This window comes from Cherax quadricarinatus, unplaced genomic scaffold (assembly GCF_038502225.1).
Source record: "Cherax quadricarinatus isolate ZL_2023a unplaced genomic scaffold, ASM3850222v1 Contig186, whole genome shotgun sequence".
Taxonomy (NCBI): Eukaryota; Metazoa; Arthropoda; class Malacostraca; order Decapoda; family Parastacidae; genus Cherax; species Cherax quadricarinatus.
In genome coordinates this window covers 194,156-217,781 of record NW_027195212.1, presented here as the reverse complement: position 1 = coordinate 217,781, position 23,626 = coordinate 194,156, and the positions used below count along the sequence as shown (strand labels likewise).

Below are 23,626 nucleotides of genomic sequence, written 5' to 3'. Positions count from 1 at the left end.
GATGGAGGGTACAGTGTAATGATGGAGGGTACATTGTAATGATGGAGGGTACATTGTAATGATGGAGGGTACATTGTAATGATGGAGGGTACGTTGTAATGATGGAGGGTACATTGTAATGATGGAGGGTACATTGTAATGATGGAGGGTACATTGTAATTATGGAGGGTACATTGTAATGATGGAGGGTACATTGTAATGTTGGAGGGTACATTGTAATGATGGAGGGTTTATTGTAATGATGGAGAGTACATTGTAATGATGGAGGGTACATTGTAATGATGGAGAGTACATTGTAATGATGGAGAGTACATTGTAATGATGGAGGGTACATTGTAATGATGAAGGGTACATTGTAATGATGAAGGGTACATTGTAATGATGGAGGGTACATTGTAATGAGGGAGGGTACATTGTAATGAGGGAGGGTACATTGTAATGATGGATTGTACATTGTAATGTTGGAGGGTACATTGTAATGATGGAGGGTACACTGTAATGATGGAGGGTACATTGTAATGATGGAAGGTACATTGTAATGATGGAGGGTATATTGTAATGATGGAGGGTACATTGTAATGATGAAGGGTACATTGTAATGATGGAGGGTACATTGTAATGATGTAGGGTACATTATAATGATGGAGCGTACATTGTATTGATAGAGGGTACATTATAATGGAGGAGGGCACATCATAATGATGGAGGGTACATTGTAATGATGGAGGGTACATTGTAATGATAGAAGGTACATTGTAATGATGGAGGGCTCCTTGTAATGATGGAGGGTACATTGTAATGATGGAGGGTACATTGTAATGATGGAGGGCACACTGTAATGATGGAGGGTACATTGTAATGACAGAGGGTACATTGCAATGAAGAAATGTACATTGTAATGATGGAGGGTGCATTGTAATGAAGGAGGGTGCATTGTCATGATGGAGGGTACATTGTAATGATAGAGGGTACACTGTAATGATAGAGGGTACATTGTAATGATAGAGAGTACATTACAATGATAGAGAGTACATTGTAATGATGGAGGGTATATTGTAATGATGGAGGGTACATTGTAATGATGGAGGGCACATTGTAATGATGGAGGGTACATTGTAAAGATGAAGGGTTCATTGTAATTATGGAGGGTACATTGTAATGATGGAGATTACATTGTAATGATGGAGGGTACATTGTAATGATGGAGGGTACATTGTAATGATGGACAGTACATTGTAATGATAAAGGGTACATTGTAAAGATGGAGAGTACATAGTAATGATGGAGGGTACATTGTAATGATGGAGGGTACATTGTAATGACAGAGGGTACATTGCAATGATGAAATGTACATTGTAATGATGGAGGGTGCATTGTAATGATGGAGGGTGCATTGCCATGATGGAGGGTACATTGTAATGATAGAGGGTACACTGTAATGATAGAGGGTACATTGTAATGATAGAGAGTACATTACAATGATAGAGAGTACATTGTAATGATGGAGGGTATATTGTAATGATGGAGGGTACATTGTAATGATGGAGGGCACATTGTAATGATGGAGGGTACATTGTAAAGATGAAGGGTTCATTGTAATTATGGAGGGTACATTGTAATGGAGGGTCAATTATAATGATGGAGGGTACATTGTAATGATGGAGGGTACATTGTAATGATGGAGGGTACATAGTAATGATGGAGGGTACGTTGTAATGGAGGGTCCATTATAATGATGGAGGGTACATTGTAATGATGGAGGGTACATTGTAATGATGGAGGGTACATTGTAATGATGGAGGGTGCATTGTAATGATGAAGGGTACATTGTAATGATGCAGGGTACATTGCAATGATAGAGGACACATTGCAATGATGATGGGTACATTGTAATAATGAAGGGTACATTGTAATGATGAAGGGTACATTATAATGATGGAGGGTACATTGTAATCATGAAGGGTACATTGTGATGATGAAGGGTGCATTGTAATGATGAAGGATACATTGTAATGATGAAGATTACATTGTGATGATGGAGGGTACATTGTAATGATAGAGGATACATTGTAATGATGTAGGGTACATTGTAATGATGGAGGGTACATTGCAATTATAGAGGGTACATTGTAATGATAGAGGGTACATTGTAATGATGGAGGGTACATTTTAATGATGGAGGGTACATTATAATAATGGAGTGTACATTGTAATAATGGAGGGTACATTGTAATGATGGACAGTACATTGTAATGATGGAGGGAACATTGTAATAATGAAGGGTACATTGTAATGATGGAGGGTGCATTGTAATGATGAAGGGTACATTGTAATGATGCAGGGTACATTGCAGTGATAGAGGACACATTGCAATGATGATGGGTACATTGTAATAATGAAGGGTACATTGTAATGATGAAGGTTACATTATAATGATGGAGGGTACATTGTAATGATAGAGGATACATTGTAATGATGTAGGGTACATTGTAATGATGGAGGGTACATTGCAATTATAGAGGGTACATTGTAATGAGAGAGGGTACATTGTAATGATGGAGGGTACATTTTAATGATGGAGGGTACATTATAATAATGGAGGGTACATTGTAATGATGGAGGGTACATTGTAATGATGGACAGTACATTGTAATGATAAAGGGTACATTGTAAAGATGGAGAGTACATAGTAATGATGGAGGGTACATTGTAATGAAGGTCCATTGTAATGATGAAGGGTACATTGTAATGATGGAGGGTACATTGTAATAATGGAGGGAACATTGTAATAATGAAGGGTACATTGTAATTATGCAGGGTACATTGTAATGATGGAGGGTACATTGTAATGATGGAGGGTACATTGTTATAATGGAGGGTACATTGTAATGATGGAGGGTACATTGCAATGATGGAGGGTGCATTGTAATGAGGAAGGGTACATTGCAATGATGGAGGGTACATTGTAATGGTAGAGGGTACATTGTAATGATGGAGGGTACATTGTAACGATGGAGGTACATTGTAATGATAGAGGGTACATTGTAATGATGGAGGGTACATTGTAATGATGGATTGTACATTGTAATGATGGAGGTAACATTGTAATGATAAAGGGTACATTGTAATGATGGAGGGTACATTGTAATGATAAAGGGTACATTGTAATGATAGCGGGTAAATTGTGATGACTGAGAGTACATTGTAATGATGGAGGGTACATTGTAATGATGGAGGGTACATTGTAATGATGGAGGATACATTGTAATGACAGAGGGTACATTGTAATGATGGAGGGTACATTGTAATGATAAAGGGTACATTGTAATGAGAGCGCTTTCACTGTGATAACGGAGGGTAGTTTGTAATGATGGAGGGTACATTGTGATGATAGAGGGTACATTGTAATGATGGAGGGTACATTGTAATGATGGACAGAACATTTTAATGATAAATGGTACATTGTAAAGATGGAGAGTACATAGTATTGATGGAGGGTACATTGTAATGGAGGGTACATTGTAACGATGAAGGGTACATTGTAATAATGAAGGGTACATTGTAATGATGCAGGGTACATTGTAATGATAGAGGGCACATTGCAATGATGGAGGGTACATTGTTATGATGGAGGGTACATTGTAATGATGGAGGGTACATTGCAATGATGGAGGGTACTTTGTAATGAGGGAGGGTACATTGCAATGATGGAGGGTACATTGTAATGATAGATGGTACATTGTTATGATGGAGGGTACATTGTAGCGATGGAGGTTACATTGTAATTATAGAGGGTACATTGTAATGATGGAGGGTACATTGTAATGATAAAGGGTACATTGTAATGATGGAGGGTACATTGTAATGAAAAATTGTACATTGTAATGATAAAGGGTACATTGTGATGACGGAGAGTACATTGTAATGATGGAGCGTACATTGTAATGATTGAGGGTACATTGTAGTGATGGAGGGTACATTGTAATGACAGAGGGTACATTGTAATGATGAAGGGTACATTGTAATGATAGAGGGTACATTGTAATGAGAGCGGGTACATTGTGATAACGAAGGGTACATTGTAATGATGGAGGGTACATTGTAATGATGGAGGGTACATTGTAATAATAGAGGGTACATTGTAATGATGGCGGGTACATTGTAGTGATGGAGGGTAAAATTGTAATTTATGGAGAGTACTTTGTTATGATCGAGACTACATTGTAATGGTGGAGGGTACATTGTAATGGTGGAGGGTACATTGTAATGGTGGAGGGTACATTGTAATGATGGCGGGTACATTGTAGTGATGGAGGGTAAAATTGTGATTTATGGAGAGTACATTGTAATGATCGAGACTACATTGCAATGATAGAGGGTACATTGTAATGGTGGAGGGTACATTGTAATGGTGGAGGGTACATCGTAACTGAGGGCACATTGTAATGATAGGCTGTATGTTGTAATGATAGAGTGTACATTGTAATGTACGTGGACTATATTGAGTGTACATGTGTGAACTATAGTGAGTGTACACGTGTACACTGTAGTGGGTGTACAAGTGTGAACTATAATGAGTGTACATGTGTAGACTATAGTGAGTGTACATGTTTGGACTACAGTGAATGTACATGTGTGCACTATAGTGAGTGTGCACATGTGGACTGTAGTGAGTGTACATGTGTACGCTATAGTGGGTGTACATGTGTGGACTGTAGTGAATATACGTATTTGGACTACAGTGAGTGTGCATAAGTGCACTATAGTGAGTGTGCACATGTGGACTGTAGTGAGTGTACATGTGTACACTATAGTGGGTGTACATGTGTGGACTATAATGAGTGTACATGTTTACACTATAGTGAGTGTACATGTATGGACTATAGTGAGTGTACATGTTTACACTATAGTGAGTGTACATGTATGGACTATAGTGGGTGTACATGTGTGGACTATAGTGAATGTACATGTTTGGACTACAGTGAGTGTACATGTGCACACGTTAGTCAGTGTGCATGTGTGCACCATAGTGAGTGTACAAGTGTGGACTAAAGCAAGTGTACATGTGTGCACTATAGTGCGTGTACTTGTTTGGAATATAGTGAGTGTACATGTGTGGACTGTATTGTGAGTGCACATGTGTCATCTGTAGTGATTGTACATGTGTGAACTATAGTGAGTGTACATGTGTGCACTATAGTAAGTGTACATGTATCAACTATAGTGAGTGTACATTTGTGGACTCTAGTGAGTGTACATGTGTGGACTATAGTGAGTGTACATGTGTGCAATATAGTGAGTGTACATGTGTGGACTGTATTCAGTGTACATATGTGGACTATAGTGAGTGTACATGTGTGGACTATAGTGAGTGTACATGTGTGCACTGTATTCAGTGTACATATGTGGACCATAGTGAGTGTACATGTGTGTACTATAGCGAGTGTACATGTGAGAACTATAGTGAGTGTACATGTGTCAACTATATGAGTGTACATGTGTGGACTATAATGAGTGTACATGTGTGCACTATAGTGAGTGTACATGTGTCAACTATAGTGAGTGTACATGTGTGGACTATAGTGAGTGTACATGTGTGGACTATAGTGAGTGTACATGTGTGCACTATAGTGAGTGTACATGTGTGCACTGTAGTGAATGTACATGTGTGCACTATAGTGAGTGTACATGTGTCAACTATAGTGAGTGTACATGTGTCAACTACAGTTAGTGTACATGTTTGGACTATAGTGTGTGTACATGTGTACACTATAGTGAGTGTACATGTGTGCACTATAGTGATTGTGCATGTGTGCACTATAGCGAATGTACACATGTGCACTATAGTGAGTGCACATGTGTGCACTACAGTGAGTGTACATGTGTGCACTAGAGTGAGTGTACATGTGTCAACTATAGGAGTGTACATGTGTGCACTATAGTTAGTGTACATGTGTGCACTAAAGTGAGTGTACATGTGTGCACTATAGTGAGTGTACATGTGTCAAGTATAGTGAGTGTACATATGTGCATTATAAGGAGTGTACCTGTGTGCACTACAGTGAGTGTACATGTGTCAACTACAGTGAGCGTACATGTGTGCACTATAGTGAGTGTACATGTGTGCACTATAGTGAGTGTACATGTGTCAAATATAGTGAGTGCACATGTGTTCACTATAGTGAGTGCACATGTGTGCACTGTAGTGAGTGTACCTGTGTGCACTATAGTGAGTGTACATGTGTGCACTATAGGGAGTGTACATGTGTCAACTATAGAGGTGTACATGTGTGCACTATAGTGAGTGTACGTGTGTCAACTATAGTGAGTGTACATGTGTGCACTATAGGGAGTGTACATGTGTCAACTATAGTGGTGTACATGTGTGCACTGTAGTGAGTGTACGTGTGTCAACTATAGTGAGTGTACATGTGTGCACTATAGTGAGTGTACGTGTGTCGATTATAGTGAGTGTACATGTGTGCACTATTGTGAGTGTACATGTGTCAACTATAGTGAGTGCACATGTATGCAGTATAGTGAGTGTACATATGTGCACTATAGTGAGTGTACATGTGTCAACTATAGTGAGTGTATATGTGTGCACTATAGTGAGTGTACATGTGTCAACTATAGTGAGTGTACATGTGTCAACTATAGTGAGTGTACATGTGTCAACTATATCGAGTGTACATGTGTGCACTATAGTGAGTGTATATGTGTCAACTATAGTGAGTGTACATGTGTCAACAATAGTGAGTGTACATGTGTCAACTATAGTGAGTGTACATGTGTGCACTATAGTAAGTGTACATGTGTGCACTATTCAGTGTCCAAGAGACCTTGATCATCAAAGAATTTATGTAGTTCCTGGTCATTCGTTATTTTATTACTGAATTTAAGCCCAGAGACAAAACTCTAGTGAATATTGTTTCTCGTCGTATTTTTCTTAGCCAATTATACAGCAGGTTCAGGCGCTTGTTTGTTAAACATTGCTAATAAATTCACCAGCCTGAGCGTGATGGATGATACATGTCAGGGATCATCAAAGTGATCAATATCGACCCCTAAGGGTCTATGGGGACAAAATGTTGTCAGTAAACGTCTGTGGACGTGTATTGCATGTATGTATGTGTCCGTTCACCCATCCATTTGTCTCTCTCATCTCTCCTCTCCTGGGAAACATGTACGTAATATTGCTCTTCACTTCACGTACTGAGCTCTCTCCCTCACCTCAAACTCAAGAATATTTAACATTTTAATTCATATCTCATGGCTTCAGTAATGATGCCATGAGACCACTGAAGATGAAAGACCACTTGGAAAGGGTTCACTCTGATAAGAAATATAAAGACCTTCATTACTGTAGGGCACTGAAGGAAAAAAAATTAAAATCGATATTTTTTCAAATCATCTACCAAATTTGATAATAAAGACTGAAGGCAATGTCTCCCTTACCACAGCAAATAAAGAAAAAGTTGCATGCAATTGGTGAGATCATAATACCAGCAATTCCAGACTGAACCTGGAAGAGTGAAATATCAGTGTCCTTGTTGACGCTCATCAGAACCATCCTTCCCATTAATGATATTAACACTTTCAGTATATTACAATATTGTAATACTGTAAAATATAAAAACATGTATTTCATGTTATTTTTTATGTAATGTGTGTTCTATTTTTTCTTAGTGTTTTAGTTCTACAGTTATAGTGATAACATTGCTACAAGACACTGAGGAAACCAAGATGTCTTGATCTACCCAGAGGAACCTGAGGCAGTGTGTGATAAAGGATGTTTTGAGAAAGAGTCAACTGAGAGATTGGTTCACAGGTTTATATGTAGGTGAAAATGGTTAGAACATGGTAGGCTTTCTGCACTGTTCCTCTAGTCTAATGTTCTTGATGTTTGCCCTTCATGTGTTTTTTTAATGTTTCTTTTAATAACACTTATTGTTAATAAGTAAGGATCATGCAGAGAGTAGGAAGAAGAATGGAAATTATACCCCTTGGATTAACAATACTCCACATACAAGGAAAATATTTTTGTAGACTTTACCTGTCTCTTCCATGCTTCCAGTCGGCGCACCTCAGCTTCCAGGCCGGCCACTCGCTCCTCCAGTTCCCTCAGTTCGCCTTCCAGTTCCCACTTGCCACTCTCAGACTGTAACATACATGACCAGTGTTTCATCTACCAAGAACTGCTAGGGTTGATCTTAGATTATTATTAGATATCCGCAATGCCTGATATTTTTTTCACCCTAAGATTTCTGCTTGAAACTTAAAACCGCTTTATCCGATTTGGTTCAAATTTTCAGGTGTCGTATACTGTAACAGGTTCCCGCTGGTCAGTATTATAATGGCTGGTGCATCTTAATTAAGAGAAAGATTGTATACTTAGTTTTTTAGGTGTATATTAAAAATATACTAACAATCAAATACATGGAATCAGATCCCAGAGTACACCTGAAGAATGCCTCTTGTGATCGTTTTCGACTCTCAGCCTTGGTGAATTTGCCTCAATGGAAGGTTCATGTTGTTATTCAGATGTGTAATTCTCAATTTGTCAATATTATTTAACTAATTGCAGTTCTCTATTACATTTTGTTAACACCTCATTTGAAATCACGATATATGTGAATTTACTATCTTTTTATTTAAAGTAATGTGGTATTAGCCCATGTGGTAAGTTACTGAGTTATTGAAGGTAAGAATACCTTCAAGTGACTGTCAGAATGGATTTTTTCTACTTTCAATCTGTCGATTATAACTTGAGACCTCTAATACGATCAACTTAAATTTTTGAATGCTTGTTTACTGTCTAAGGGAAAATGAACATCAATCAATTGGGATATGCAAGTGTTGTATGTACATAGTTCATTACCATCTTCCACCTGCATGCGATAACCTGTCAAAGCTCGTTATGACCTACTTCACATTTTCAACACTTGTGTATCCTATTTAGAAGAAAGTTTTGACTATTGTTGGTTTACAAGATTCCATGGTATGACTGTTCTTGGTTTACAGGATTCCATGGTATGACTGTTCTTGGTTTACAGGATTCCATGGTATGACTGTTCTTGGTTTACAGGATTCCATGGTATGACTGTTCTTGGTTTACAGGATTCCATGGTATGACTGCTCTTGGTTTACAGGATTCCATGGTATGACTGTTCTTGGTTTACAGGATTCCATGGTATGACTGTTCTTGGTTTACAGGATTCCATGGTATGACTGCTCTTGGTTTACAGGATTCCATGGTATGACTGCTCTTGGTTTACAGGATTCCATGGTATGACTGCTCTTGGTTTACAGGATTCCATGGTATGACTGCTCTTGGTTTACAGGATTCCATGGTATGACTGCTCTTGGTTTACAGGATTCCATGGTATGACTGCTCTTGGTTTACAGGATTCCATGGTATGACTGCTCTTGGTTTACAGGATTCCATGGTATGACTGCTCTTGGTTTACAGGATTCCATGGTATGACTGCTCTTGGTTTACAGGATTCCATGGTATGACTGCTCTTGGTTTACAGGATTCCATGGTATGACTGCTCTTGGTTTACAGGATTCCATGGTATGACTGCTCTTGGTTTACAGGATTCCATGGTATGACTGCTCTTGGTTTACAGGATTCCATGGTATGACTGCTCTTGGTTTACAGGATTCCATGGTATGACTGCTCTTGGTTTACAGGATTCCATGGTATGACTGCTCTTGGTTTACAGGATTCCATGGTATGACTGCTCTTGGTTTACAGGATTCCATGGTATGACTGCTCTTGGTTTACAGGATTCCATGGTATGACTGCTCTTGGTTTACAGGATTCCATGGTATGACTGCTCTTGGTTTACAGGATTCCATGGTATGACTGCTCTTGGTTTACAGGATTCCATGGTATGACTGCTCTTGGTTTACAGGATTCCATGGTATGACAGCTCTTGGTTTACAGGATTCCATGGTATGACTGCTCTTGGTTAACTGGATTCCATGGTATGACTGCTCTTGGTTTACAGGATTCCATGGTATGACTGCTCTTGGTTTACAGGATTCCATGGTATGACTGCTCTTGGTTTACAGGATTCCATGGTATGACTGCTCTTGGTTTACAGGATTCCATGGTATGACTGCTCTTGGTTTACAGGATTCCATGGTATGACTGCTCTTGGTTTACAGGATTCCATGGTATGACTGCTCTTGGTTTACAGGATTCCATGGTATGACTGCTCTTGGTTTACAGGATTCCATGGTATGACTGCTCTTGGTTTACAGGATTCCATGGTATGACTGCTCTTGGTTAACTGGATTCCATGGTATGACTGCTCTTGGTTTACAGGATTCCATGGTATGACTGCTCTTGGTTTACAGGATTCCATGGTATGACTGCTCTTGGTTTACAGGATTCCATGGTATGACTGCTCTTGGTTTACAGGATTCCATGGTATGACTGCTCTTGGTTTACAGGATTCCATGGTATGACTGCTCTTGGTTTACAGGATTCCATGGTATGACTGCTCTTGGTTTACAGGATTCCATGGTATGACTGCTCTTGGTTTACAGGATTCCATGGTATGACTGCTCTTGGTTTACAGGATTCCATGGTATGACTGCTCTTGGTTTACAGGATTCCATGGTATGACTGCTCTTGGTTTACAGGATTCCATGGTATGACTGCTCTTGGTTTACAGGATTCCATGGTATGACTGCTCTTGGTTTACAGGATTCCATGGTATGACTGCTCTTGGTTTACAGGATTCCATGGTATGACTGCTCTTGGTTTACAGGATTCCATGGTATGACTGCTCTTGGTTAACTGGATTCCATGGTATGACTGCTCAGGATTCCATGGTGGTTTACAGGATTCCATGGTATGACTGCTCTTGGTTAACTGGATTCCATGGTATGACTGCTCTTGGTTTACAGGATTCCATGGTATGACTGCTCTTGGTTTACTGGATTCCATGGTATGACTGCTCTTGGTTTACAGGATTCCATGGTATGACTGCTCTTGGTTTACAGGATTCCATGGTATGACTGCTCTTGGTTAACTGGATTCCATGGTATGACTGCTCTTGGTTTACAGGATTCCATGGTATGACTGCTCTTGGTTAACTGGATTCCATGGTATGACTGCTCTTGGTTTACAGGATTCCATGGTATGACTGCTCTTGGTTAACTGGATTCCATGGTATGACTGCTCTTGGTTTACAGGATTCCATGGTATGACTGCTCTTGGTTTACAGGATTCCATGGTATGACTGCTCTTGGTTTACAGGATTCCATGGTATGACTGCTCTTGGTTAACTGGATTCCATGGTATGACTGCTCTTGGTTTACAGGATTCCATGGTATGACTGCTCTTGGTTAACTGGATTCCATGGTATGACTGCTCTTGGTTTACAGGATTCCATGGTATAACTGGAGAATGGCTCTTCTGGTAGGATTGCAACTTTTAGTGCTGCTATGTTTTCCTAAATGGAAAGTTCTCACTGATACTGAATTACATAAGTTCCAATGTGTAATTTTTAATAAATAAAATGTTACACTAATTTCCATTCAGTATAATAAATGTCTGTTATAATTAGGTGAAAAACACAGAAATTGACGCATTTGTCTTGAACGATGATGTCGGTAAGTTTAACACTACAACTGCAGATTTATTTAAAAAAAAACTATTCGGCTTGAAACATCAAATATTAGTGTGTCATATGTATAGAGAAATGTCCTCTTTTGGTGGATTTTATAACACCTAATTAAATTAGGCGTTATAAAACTCTCGAATAAATATACTTGTTTTATAGACGTCTAAGAAATTAAACTATGGAACTCTAGCAATTAAAAGACCTTTAAATCATACTTAGCTACACCTGAAAAATTTCAAGCAATTCCTTGTAGCTACTCAGGAGATATAAATGTTTTATCTGGAACCTACAACAAATATGAATACGGTCTTTTCTGGCATATAAGGCACACCGCAATTTTTGCAGGCATATTTTGGGACAAATGACCTCTTCAAGGGGGACTCCTTGCTGTGGTGAAGAGGCTTTTGGTCTAAGGAATTGAATTTTTCGGTCTTCTTCCTCCGACGAAACTTAATTGCCCTCCACTCCTCCCTTCTTTACCCCATCCTTCCCATTCCTTCTTTCCCAACCCACTTCCTTTTCTCGTCCCTTCGTTTTCCTTCCTTTCGGTCTTTGGTGTCCTCCCATCTGAAATTCTAGCTCCTAGGTTAGGGAAAGGGTGTCAATGTCCGTCCCATTCCGCTGAGGCCCTTGTTGATGGTGTTTGCCGTGGAATTTGGATCATCTGGTGATGCTTCGATCCACCATCCAGAGTCCCTGAGGGTGGCTTATGATATGCTTTAAGTGGCAAGTGGACCTCTGGAGACTGCTTATCGGTGGTGGCCTAGGAAGGTATGCCTTGAAGCGGGCTTCCGACCGTCCTGTCTTTTGTCCACTGAGGTGGCTCGGCGGATATAAGGGTGCTATCCCGGATTGCCGGTTTTCCAGCGTGGAGGATAGGGTAGGGCATGAGTTTCATGCCACATCAGCATTACCGGTCACACTGAGGGCCCTCTATGGCACAGGAGGAAAACATACAATCCCTTTCATTCTTTCTAGGAGCTACCCTTTCATGTCCCTTTTTTTTTTTTCAAAAATAAAGAAAACTTCGCCATGGAGTCCCATATCCATGAAATTCCTTCTCAAGAACCCCTTTCAACAGTGGTGCCCCCTCATTACCCTGCCTTGTTATTAAACCATTCTTTGTATCTCTCTAATACCCTCATACCTTCTCTAGGTTACACTTCGTTGCCCACATGTGGTACCGAGGTTCCTCCTGACTTCTGATAAGTCTGACTTCTATGCTTCTTTGACTATACTTCCGGTTTCTCCCCATAAAGTGAGACCATTTTTTTAGATCGCTCAACCATCTCAGGACAAATCACCTCCAGTACCCCACATGAACGACCACGACCTTTAACAGATGTCGTTGTCTAGGTTATCTCTTGCCCTTCCCAGAAGCAATCGGCACAATACCGATTTCCCTTGCACTCTACGTTTCATGGTGCACAACGGACTAAGTTCTTCACCCTCAGGCCGACAACTGCCACTGACCATTTTTCACATCATAGTATCGGCAAGGTACTCCTATGATATTCTGTTCAAAATATTTCGTTTCATGCTTTTAAAAGTGGTGTACACATCATGGTGCAAAATGCTGGACAACTCGCAATCTTTCCATTCTTACCTTCGTTGACAATACTCATGTCACAATTCATAAACACATTTCTCTCAGTTTTTGCACTGGAATAGTAGCTCTTCCACATATCATTGTTCAAGGTGGTTTCCAGACATGTGATGTGACATTAGGAAGCAACTTAAGTTCCAGAACCTCCCAATTCTTAAAGTGGACACTTGTTTACTACCCGCCAGCTGATGGAAACACTTTCCTTGCAGTATAGTTTGGTAACTTTTAATTGCCGGGAACTTCCATCTTCTGGTTACATTGTGGGACGCTGTTTACAAGTATGGGAGGTGATCCTTTCACCACAACAGTGTAGAAAGTGCTGGCACTTTGGCTACCCGGGAAAACATTGTGGATCAATGGCAGAAAGCCCAGTCTATGGTGGTGCTGACCATACCAATCCATCTCAGCCAACCTCCCTCGTTCGTTAGTTACAGAGAAGCTCACCCAGCTTGTTCTCGCTATTGGCAGGTTTTCTTAAAGGAAAGGGAAATCCGCTGTCTCAAAGAGAAAGAAGGTTCCTCTTACGCTATGACAGTCTACAATCTCTGCCTCCATGGGAGACTTCCACGCCTTTCTTATTCTAGAGTTACTCTAGGGCCTCCAACCTCGGTGGTATCTTCTTCCACAATCTCTTCTGTAGTCATAGCTTCCATAGTAACCTCAGTGTCTAACTATTTTGAAGCCCTGGGCTCCTAGGTACCTACCTCGTCAACTTTTAAGTCTACATCATCTCCAAAGTTCAAATCTCCTTTAGCCACTTTTATCGTAATTGTTACTGGTGCTGAGGTTCATCTTCCCCCTTGTACAGTTCCTTCTTCTCCTGTCCCCACTCAAGTTCCTCCCTCTCCTGTTACCTCCCAAGTTTCTTTAAAAGTTCCTTCTAATCTCTCATACTCACCTTTTGTTGTAACTTCCATAATTCGCTGCATTACACTGCACCTCGTATCTACTTGAATAAGTGGTATTCAGCTTGCTCTTTGTACCTTTCTCCTTCTCGACCATAATTTATTCCCGGCTTTGAATTCCTGATTTTTTCCCGCTACCTCTTGTTAGGTGATTTAAATCCTCATTGTGATTCTGGTGGTGGTCAGATAGAGGCTCATCTCACTTCTCTTTCCATTCATGTCTTAAATACTGTACTGGTACTCCCACCCATTTTGACCCTCACACTCAACTTCTCTCTCTCACTGGTCTCTAAGTTTGCTCCTCATTATCTGCACTCTTCAACTGTACTCGACTCTATCTGGTCTGGTCAGCGATCATTTTCCTATACTCATTACTTCCCATTCATATTCTTGCCGTCCTCGTAGCTCACATTGACTGAAAGGGCGAACTGAACACCACACTCATGTCAAAGAGGTTTTAGTGAGGAACCTTCTCTAGTGAGGAACCCTTTTTCTACCTTAGTGTTTAACATGCCTTAGATATTTTTGCAGAATGTTAAAAACATGCTAACTGTATTTTATGAGGGAATAAACATAAGGTATATTACAATATTTGTGGTCTTCAGAAAATCCGATTAGCATTTTTTTCATTTGTTTCTTGGCCGATCACATTGAAACTTCATCGATAATTCTTAAATAGAACAAAAGTAAACAAAACCGGAAGAAAAAATGATGCCATATTGTGGGCATATAAAAAAAACGACATACGGCAACCTTCCTGAAGAGAAATGAGGGTGAGACAGTCAGTACAGCAGTCAGTGCTGTGCAGAGTTGAGGGTGAGACAGCCAGTACAGCAGTCAGTGCTGTGCAGAGTTGAGGGTGAGACAGCCAGTACAGCAGTCAGTGCTGTGCAGAGTTGAGGGTGAGACAGCCAGTACGGCAGTCAGTGCTGTGCAGAGTTGAGGGTGAGACAGCCAGTACAGCAGTCAGTGCTGTGCAGAGTTGAGGGTGAGACAGCCAGTACAGCAGTCAGTGCTGTGCAGAGTTGAGGGTGAGACAGCCAGTACAGCAGACAGCCAGTACAGCAGTCAGTGCTGTGCAGAGTTGAGGGTGAGACAGCCAGTACAGCAGTCAGTGCTGTGCAGAGTTGAGGGTGAGACAGCCAGTACAGCAGTCAGTGCTGTGCAGAGTTGAGGGTGAGACAGCCAGTACAGCAGTCAGTGCTGTGCAGAGTTGAGGGTGAGACAGCCAGTACAGCAGTCAGTGCTGTGCAGAGTTGAGGGTGAGACAGCCAGTACAGCAGTCAGTGCTGTGCAGAGTTGAGGGTGAGACAGCCAGTACAGCAGTCAGTGCTGTGCAGAGTTGAGGGTGAGACAGCCAGTACAGCAGTCAGTGCTGTGCAGAGTTGAGGGTGAGACAGTCAGTACAGCAGTCAGTGCTGTGCAGAGTTGAGGGTGAGACAGTCAGTACAGCAGTCAGTGCTGTGCAGAGTTGAGGGTGAGACAGTCAGTACAGCAGTCAGTGCTGTGCAGAGTTGAGGGTGAGACAGTCAGTACAGCAGTCAGTGCTGTGCAGAGTTGAGGGTGAGACAGCCAGTACAGCAGTCAGTGCTGTGCAGAGTTGAGGGTGAGACAGCCAGTACAGCAGTCAGTGCTGTGCAGAGTTGAGGGTGAGACAGCCAGTACGGCAGTCAGTGCTGTGCAGAGTTGAGAGTGAGACAGTCAGTACAGCAGTCAGTGCTGTGCAGTTGAGGGTGAGACAGCCAGTACGGCAGTCAGTGCTGTGCAGAGTTGAGGGTGAGACAGCCAGTACAGCAGTCAGTGCTGTGCAGAGTTGAGGGTGAGACAGCCAGTACAGCAGTCAGTGCTGTGCAGAGCTGAGGGTGAGACAGCCAGTACAGCAGTCAGTGCTGTGCAGAGCTGAGGGTGAGACAGCCAGTACAACAGTCAGTGCTGTGCAGAGTTGAGGGTGAGACTGTGCTGTGCAGAGTTGAGGGTGAGACAGCCAGTACAGCAGTCAGTGCTGTGCAGAGTTGGAGGTGAGACAGTCTGTGCTGTGCAGAGTTGAGGGTGAGACAGCCAGTACAGCAGTCTGTGCTCTGCAGAGTTGAGGGTGAGACAGCCAGAACAGCAGTCTGTGCTGTGCAGAGTTGAGGGTGAGACAGTCAGTATAGCAGTCAGTGCTGTGCAGAGTTGAGGGTGAGACAGTCAGTGCTGTGCAGAGTTGAGGTTGAGACAGTCAATGCTGTGCAGAGTTGAGTATGAGACAGTACAGCAGTTAGTGCTGTGCAGAGTTGAGGGTGAGACAGTCAGTGCTGTGCAGAGTTGAGGTTGAGACAGTCAGTACAGCAGTCAGTGCTGTGCAGAGTTGAGGGTGAGGCAGCCAGTACAGCAGTCAGTTAGGTAAGACACATATGCAACAGTTAGGTATCTTTATTTCGAAACGTTTCGCCTACACAGTAGGCTTCTTCAGTCAAGTACAGAAAAGTTGATAGAAGCAGAAGATACTTGAAGACGATGTAATCAGTCCATCACCCTTGAAGTTTTGAGGTGGTCAGTCCCTCAGTCTGGAAAAGAGTATTGTTCCATAGTATGAAACAATATTGTGCATATGTGTCTGAAACAACATTGTTTCATACTATGGAACAATGTTCTTCTCCAGACTGAGGGACTGACCACCTCAAAACTTTAAGGGTGATGGACTGATTACATCGTCTTCAAGTATCTTCTGCTTCTATCAACTTTTCTGTACTCGACTGAAGAAGCCTACTGTGTAGGCGAAACGTTTCGAAATAAAGATACCTAACTGTTGCATATGTGTCTTACCTACAACCTGTCGGTATTTTATTCCATTTTAATGTTCACAGCAGTCAGTGTTGTGAAGAGTTGAGTGTGAGACAGTCAGTACAGTAGTCAGTGCAGTGCAGTTGAGTGTGAGACAGTCAGTACAGCAGTCAGTGCAGTGCAGTTGAGGGTGAGACAGTCCGAACAGCAGTCAATGCTGTGCAGAGTTGAGTGTGAGACAGTCAGTACAGCAGTTAGTGCTGTACAGTTGAGGGTGAGACAGTCAGTACAGCAGTCAATGCTGTGCAGAGTTGATGGTGAGACAGTCAGTACAGCAGTCAATGCTGTGCAGAGTTGATGGTGAGACAGTCAGTACAGCAGTCAATGTTGTGCAGAGTTGAGTGTGAGACAGTCAGTACAGCAGTCAGTGCTGTGCAGAGTTGAGTGTGAGACAGTCAGTACAGCAGTCAGTGCTGTGCAGAGTTGAGTGTGAGACAGTCAGTACAGCAGTCAGTGCTGTGCAGAGTTGAGTGTGAGACAGTCAGTACAGCAGTCAGTGCTGTGCAGTTGAGTGTGAGACAGTCAGTACAGCAGTCAGTGCTGTGCAGAGTTGAGGGTGAGACAGTACAGCAGTCAGTGCTGTGCAGAGTTGAGGGTGAGACAGTCAGTACAGCAGTCAGTGCTGTGCAGTTGAGTGTGAGACAGTCAGTACAGCAGTCAGTGCTGTGCTCGGTGGTATTGTGAGGGGAGAGACACTGCGTCACTCGTGGAGTTTGACTCCCGTAGATTTTCACAAGAAAAAAATATTTTTTTTTTTCCTCAGGAGTAAGTTTACTTTATAGATTCCCCCCCTCCCCCCCCCAAAAAAAAAGAAAAAAAAAATCTTAAAAAACAACACTAACTTTATTATGAAAACTATTGACATCTCGCCCAAAAGATCGTTGTTACAGAATTACCTAGACTTTCATTTATTTCTTTATTTATTTATTTATTTAATGTCTTTGCAAACAGTACATTGAGATAGTGTATATACAATAGTGGGTTGCAATACAAAGACAGCCTCTATTATGCCTTGGCATTATGGGCCAACTAGATGTCAACTAGAACATTGTACATCTTACCTATTTTACATTCGGCGCTATCAAATAGGCCATTGTCACATTCTTATCTTTGCCTTTTATATAGATCTAAGATCTACATAAAAGGTTACTAATAAATAATTATATAGTCTTAAAATACCAGGTGAATTATATCATGTAAAGTCCAAATTACTGTAAATGTTATTGTAAAGAGGACGATGTAATAACAAACTTAATGGAATTGATGTCAAATTCTTGAACCAAGTTGAGAAACTCAAGTAGGACGTCACAGAGAGAGGGATGTAGGGAAGCAAAAATTGGAGTGTGGAGGGTGGGTCTTGATCAAAGGAGATGGAGTTAGTTCATGATAGATGAGGGAGGCTTTTTAGTAATCTTGATCTGAGGACTTGGAGCAGGGATATTAAGTGGGGAGGAGAGATGGTGAAAGAAAGTTTGCTCTTGATCTGAGGAGATGGAACACGGGTGGTCTAAGGCAGGGGAGAGTAGGGTTACAGAGGTAGTCAAGGAGTGGAGGATGAGGGAAGTGTGTGGGATCTTGTTCCAAGAAACTGGAGCATTCATGATGAGTTGCAGGAAGGACCTGCAGGAAAGATGAGGAGGGTTTCATCACAGGAACTAGAGCAATGATGGAGGGGATACATGGTGTGTGAGGGGTGAGAAAAGTGAGAGTTATTGACCAAGGAGCTGGAGCACGAGTGGAAAAACTGATCACTCTATCAAAACACCACCTGATAAAACTGATCACTCTATCAAAACACCACCTGATAAAACTGATCACTCTATCAAAACACCACCTGATAAAACTGATCACTCTATCAAAACACCACCTGATAAAACTGATCACTCTATCAAAACACCACCTGATAAAACTGATCACTCTATCAAAACACCACCTGATAAAACTGATCACTCTATCAAAACACCACCTGATAAAACTGATCACTCTATCAAAACACCACCTGATAAAACTGATCACTCTATCAAAACACCACCTGATAAAACTGATCACTCTATCAAAACACCACCTGATAAAACTGATCACTCTATCAAAACACCACCTGATAAAACTGATCACTCTATCAAAACAGCACCTGATAAAACTGATCACTCTACCAAAACATCACCTCATAAAACTGATAACTCTACCAAAACATCACCTGATATAACTGATCACTTTACTAAAACATCACCTGATAAAACTGATCACTCTACCAAAACATCACCTGATAAAACTGATCACTCTACTAAAACACCACCTGATAAAACTGAACACTCTACCAAAACAACACCTGATAAAACTAATCACTCTACCAAGAACGACTTGATAAAACTGATAACTCTACCAAAACACCACTTGATAAAACTGATCACTGTACTAAAACATCACATGTTAAAACTGATCACTCTACCTGAACACCACCTGATAATACTGATAACCCTTCCAAAACATCACCTGATAAAACTGATCACTCTACCAAAACATCACCTGATAAAACTGATCACTCTAACAAAACATCACGTGATAAAACTGATCACTCTACCAAAACATCACCTGATAAAACTGATCACTCTACCAAAACATCACCTGATAAAACTGATCACTCTTCCAAAACGTCACCTGATAAAACTGGTCACTCTACCAAAACACCACCTGTTAAAACTGATCACTCTACCAAAACATCACGTGTTAAAACTGATCACTCTACCAAAACACAATCTGATAAAACTGATCACTCTACCAAAACATCACCTGATAAAACTGATCACTCTACCAAAACATCACGTGATAAAACTGATCACTCTACCAAAACATCACGTGATAAAACTGATCACTCTACCAAAACATCACCTGATAAAACTGATCACTCTACCAAAACATCACCTGATAAAACTGATCACTCTACCAAAACGCCACTTGATAAAACTGATCACTCTACCTAAACACCACCTGATAAAACTAATCACTCTACCAAAACACCACCTGATAAAACTGATCACTCTACCAAAACACCACCTGATAAAACTGATAACTCCACCAAAACACCACAAAATAAAACTGATCACTATACCAAAACGCCACCTAATAAAACTGACCACTCTACCAAAACATCACCTGATAAAACTGATCACTCTACCAAAACATCACCTGATAAAACTGATCACTCTACCAAAACACCACCTGATAAAACTGATCACTCTACCAAAACATCACCTGATAAAACTGATCACTCTACCAAAACATCACCTGATAAAACTGATCACTCTACCAAAACATCACCTAATAAAACTGATCACTCTACCAAAACATCACCTGATAAAACTGATCACTCTACCAAAACATCACCTGATAAAACTGATCACTCTAACAAAACATCACGTGATAAAACTGATCACTCTACCAAAACATCACCTGATAAAACTGATCACTCTACCAAAACATCACGTGATAAAACTGACCACTCTACCAAAACATCACCTGATAAAACTGATTACTCTACCAAAACATCACCTGATAAAACTGACCACTCTACCAAAACACCACCTAATAAAACTGATCACTCTACCAAAACACCACTTGATAAAACTGATTACTCTACCAAAACATCACCTGTTAAAACTGATCAATCTACCAAAACTCCACCTGATAAAACTGATCACTTTACCAAAACATCACCTGATAAAACTGATCACTCTACCAAAACATCACCTGATAAAACTGATCACTCTACCAAAATACCACCTGATAAAACTGATCACTCTACCATAAAACCACCAGATAAAACTGATCACTCTACCAAAGCACCACCTGATAAAACTGATCACTATCAAAACATCACCTGATAAAACTGATCATTATATAAAATCACCACCTGATAATTCTGATCACTCTACCAAAAAAACACCTAATAAAACTGATCGCTCTACCAACACCTCGCCTGATAAAACTGATCACTCTACTAAAACACCACCTGCTAAAACTGATCACTCTACCAAAACATCACCTGATAAAACTGATCAATCTACCAAAAGATCTCATGATAAAACTGATCACTCTACCAAAACACCAGCTGATAAAACTGCTCACTCCACCAAAACATCACTTGATAAAACTGATCACTCTACCAAAACACCACCTGATAAAACTGATCACTCTACCAAAACATCACCTGATAAAACTGATCACTCTACCAAAACACCACCTGATAAAACTGATCACTCTACCAAAACACCACCTGATAAAACTGATCACTCTACCAAAACAACACCTGATAAAACTGATCACTCTACCAAAACATCACCTGATAAAACTGGTCACTCTACCAAAACACCACCTGATAAAACTGATCACTCTACCAAAACATCACCTGATCAAACTGATCACTCTTCCAAAACACCACCTGATAAAACTGATCACTCTACCAAAACATCACCTGATTAAACGGATCACTCTACCAAAACAACACCTGATAAAACTGATCACTCTACCAAAACATCACCTGATTAAACGGATCACTCTACCAAAACACCACCTGATAAAACTGATCACTCTACCAAAACACCACCTGATCAAACTGATCACTACCAGAACATCACCTGATAAAACTGATCTCTCTACAAAAACATCACCTGATAAATCTGATCAATCTACCAAAACACCACCTGATAAAACTGATAACTTTACCAAAACATCATCTGATAAAACTGATCACTCTACCAAAATACCACCTGATAAAACTGGTCACTCTAAAAAAACACAACCTGTTAAAACTGATCACTCTACCAAAACATCACGTGATAAAACTGATCACTCTACCAAAACATCACCTGATAAAACGGATCACTGTACCAAACACCACCTGATAAAACTGATCACTCTACCAAAACACCACCTGATAAAACTGATCACTCTACCATAACACCACCAGATAAAACTGATCACTCTACCAAACCTCCACCTGATAAAACTGATCACTATCAAAACATCACCTGATAAAACTGATCACTCTAGCAAAACAGAACTTGATAAAACTGATCACTCTACCACAACACCACCTGATAAAACTAATCACTCTACCAAAACACCACCTGATAAAACTGATCACTCTACCAAAACACCACCTGATAAAACTAATCACTCTACCAAAAAAAACACCTGATAATACTGATCACTCTACCAAAACACCTCCTGATAAAACTGATAACTCTTCCAAACCATCACCTGATAAAACTGATCGCTCTACCAACACCTCGCCTGATAAAACTGATCACTCTACCAAAACACCACCTGCTAAAACTGATAACCCTACCAAAACGTCATCTGAATTAAACTGATCACTCTACCAAGACACCACCTGATAAAACTGATCACTCTACCAAAACACCACCTGATAAAACTGATCACTCCACCAAAACATCACCTGATAAAACTGATAACTCCACCAAAACACCACAAAATAAAACTGATCACTATACCAAAACGCCACCTAATAAAACTGATCACTCTACCAAAACATCACCTGATAAAACTGATCACTCTACCAAAACATTACCTGATATAACTGATCACTCTACCAAAACACCACCTGATAAATCTGACCAGTATACCAAAACACCACCTGATAAAACTGATCACTCTACCAAAACACCACCTGATAAAACTGATCACTCTACCAAAACACCACCTGATAAAACTGGTCACTCTACCAAAACACCACCTGATAAAACTGATCACTCTACCAAAACACCACCTGATAAAACTGATCACTCTATTAAAACATCACCTGATAAAACTTATCACTTAACCAAAACATCACCTCATAAAACTGATCACTCTACTATCACACCTCCATGATAAAACAGATCACTCTGCCAGAACACCACCCTGATAAAGCAGATCAATCTGCCAGAACACCATCCTGATAAAGCAGATCACTCTGCCAGAACACCACCCTGATAAAGCAGATCAATCTGCCAGAACACCACCCTGATAAAGCAGATCACTCTGCCAGAACACCACCCTGATAAAGCAGATCACTCTGCCAGAACACCACCCTGATAAAGCAGATCACTCTGCCAGAACACCACCTCGATAAAGCAGATCACTCTGCCCGAACACCATCTTGATAAAGCAGATCACTCTGCCAGAACACCACCCTGATAAAGCAGATCTCTCTGCCAGAACACCACTCTGATAAAGCAGATCACTCTGCTAGAACACCACCCTGATAAAGCAGATCACTCTGCCAGAACACCACCCTGATAAAGCAGATCACTCTGCCAGAACACCACCCTGATAAAGCAGATCACACTGCCAGAACCCTACCCTGATAAAGCAGATCATGTAAACAGCCTGTACTGTCTGCACAGACAGCCCATGCTGTCTGCCAGCTTAGTTCATATTTCGCGCCATGCTGGTGCTGCCACCTGTAGGCCTTGCCACTTCAGTATGCCCAGACTTGCCTCGCCCTCACTCACACAGCGGCCTAGCAGGAACACACAAGTACTCCCAGCTCTCTCTCGTGGGCATGGCCCTCCCGGGCCATGCCCACAAACACACAAGGCTGTGTACCCACTACGACTTAACAATAAACGAAGAAGCCTCCGAAGAAG

At 41.0% G+C, this 23,626-nt stretch overlaps 1 protein-coding gene across 1 annotated transcript in view; it reads right to left on the bottom strand.

Annotated features, from left to right (window-relative positions):
* Window positions 1-23,626, bottom strand: part of LOC128684277 (33 kDa inner dynein arm light chain, axonemal-like) — a 154,663-nt gene that overhangs the window by 33,690 nt on the left and 97,347 nt on the right. Inside the window, exon 3 of the mRNA XM_070080164.1 lies at window positions 8,057-8,161. Within this exon, the coding sequence (XP_069936265.1) occupies window positions 8,057-8,161 (105 nt within the window). The remainder of the gene's footprint in view (window positions 1-8,056; window positions 8,162-23,626) is intronic.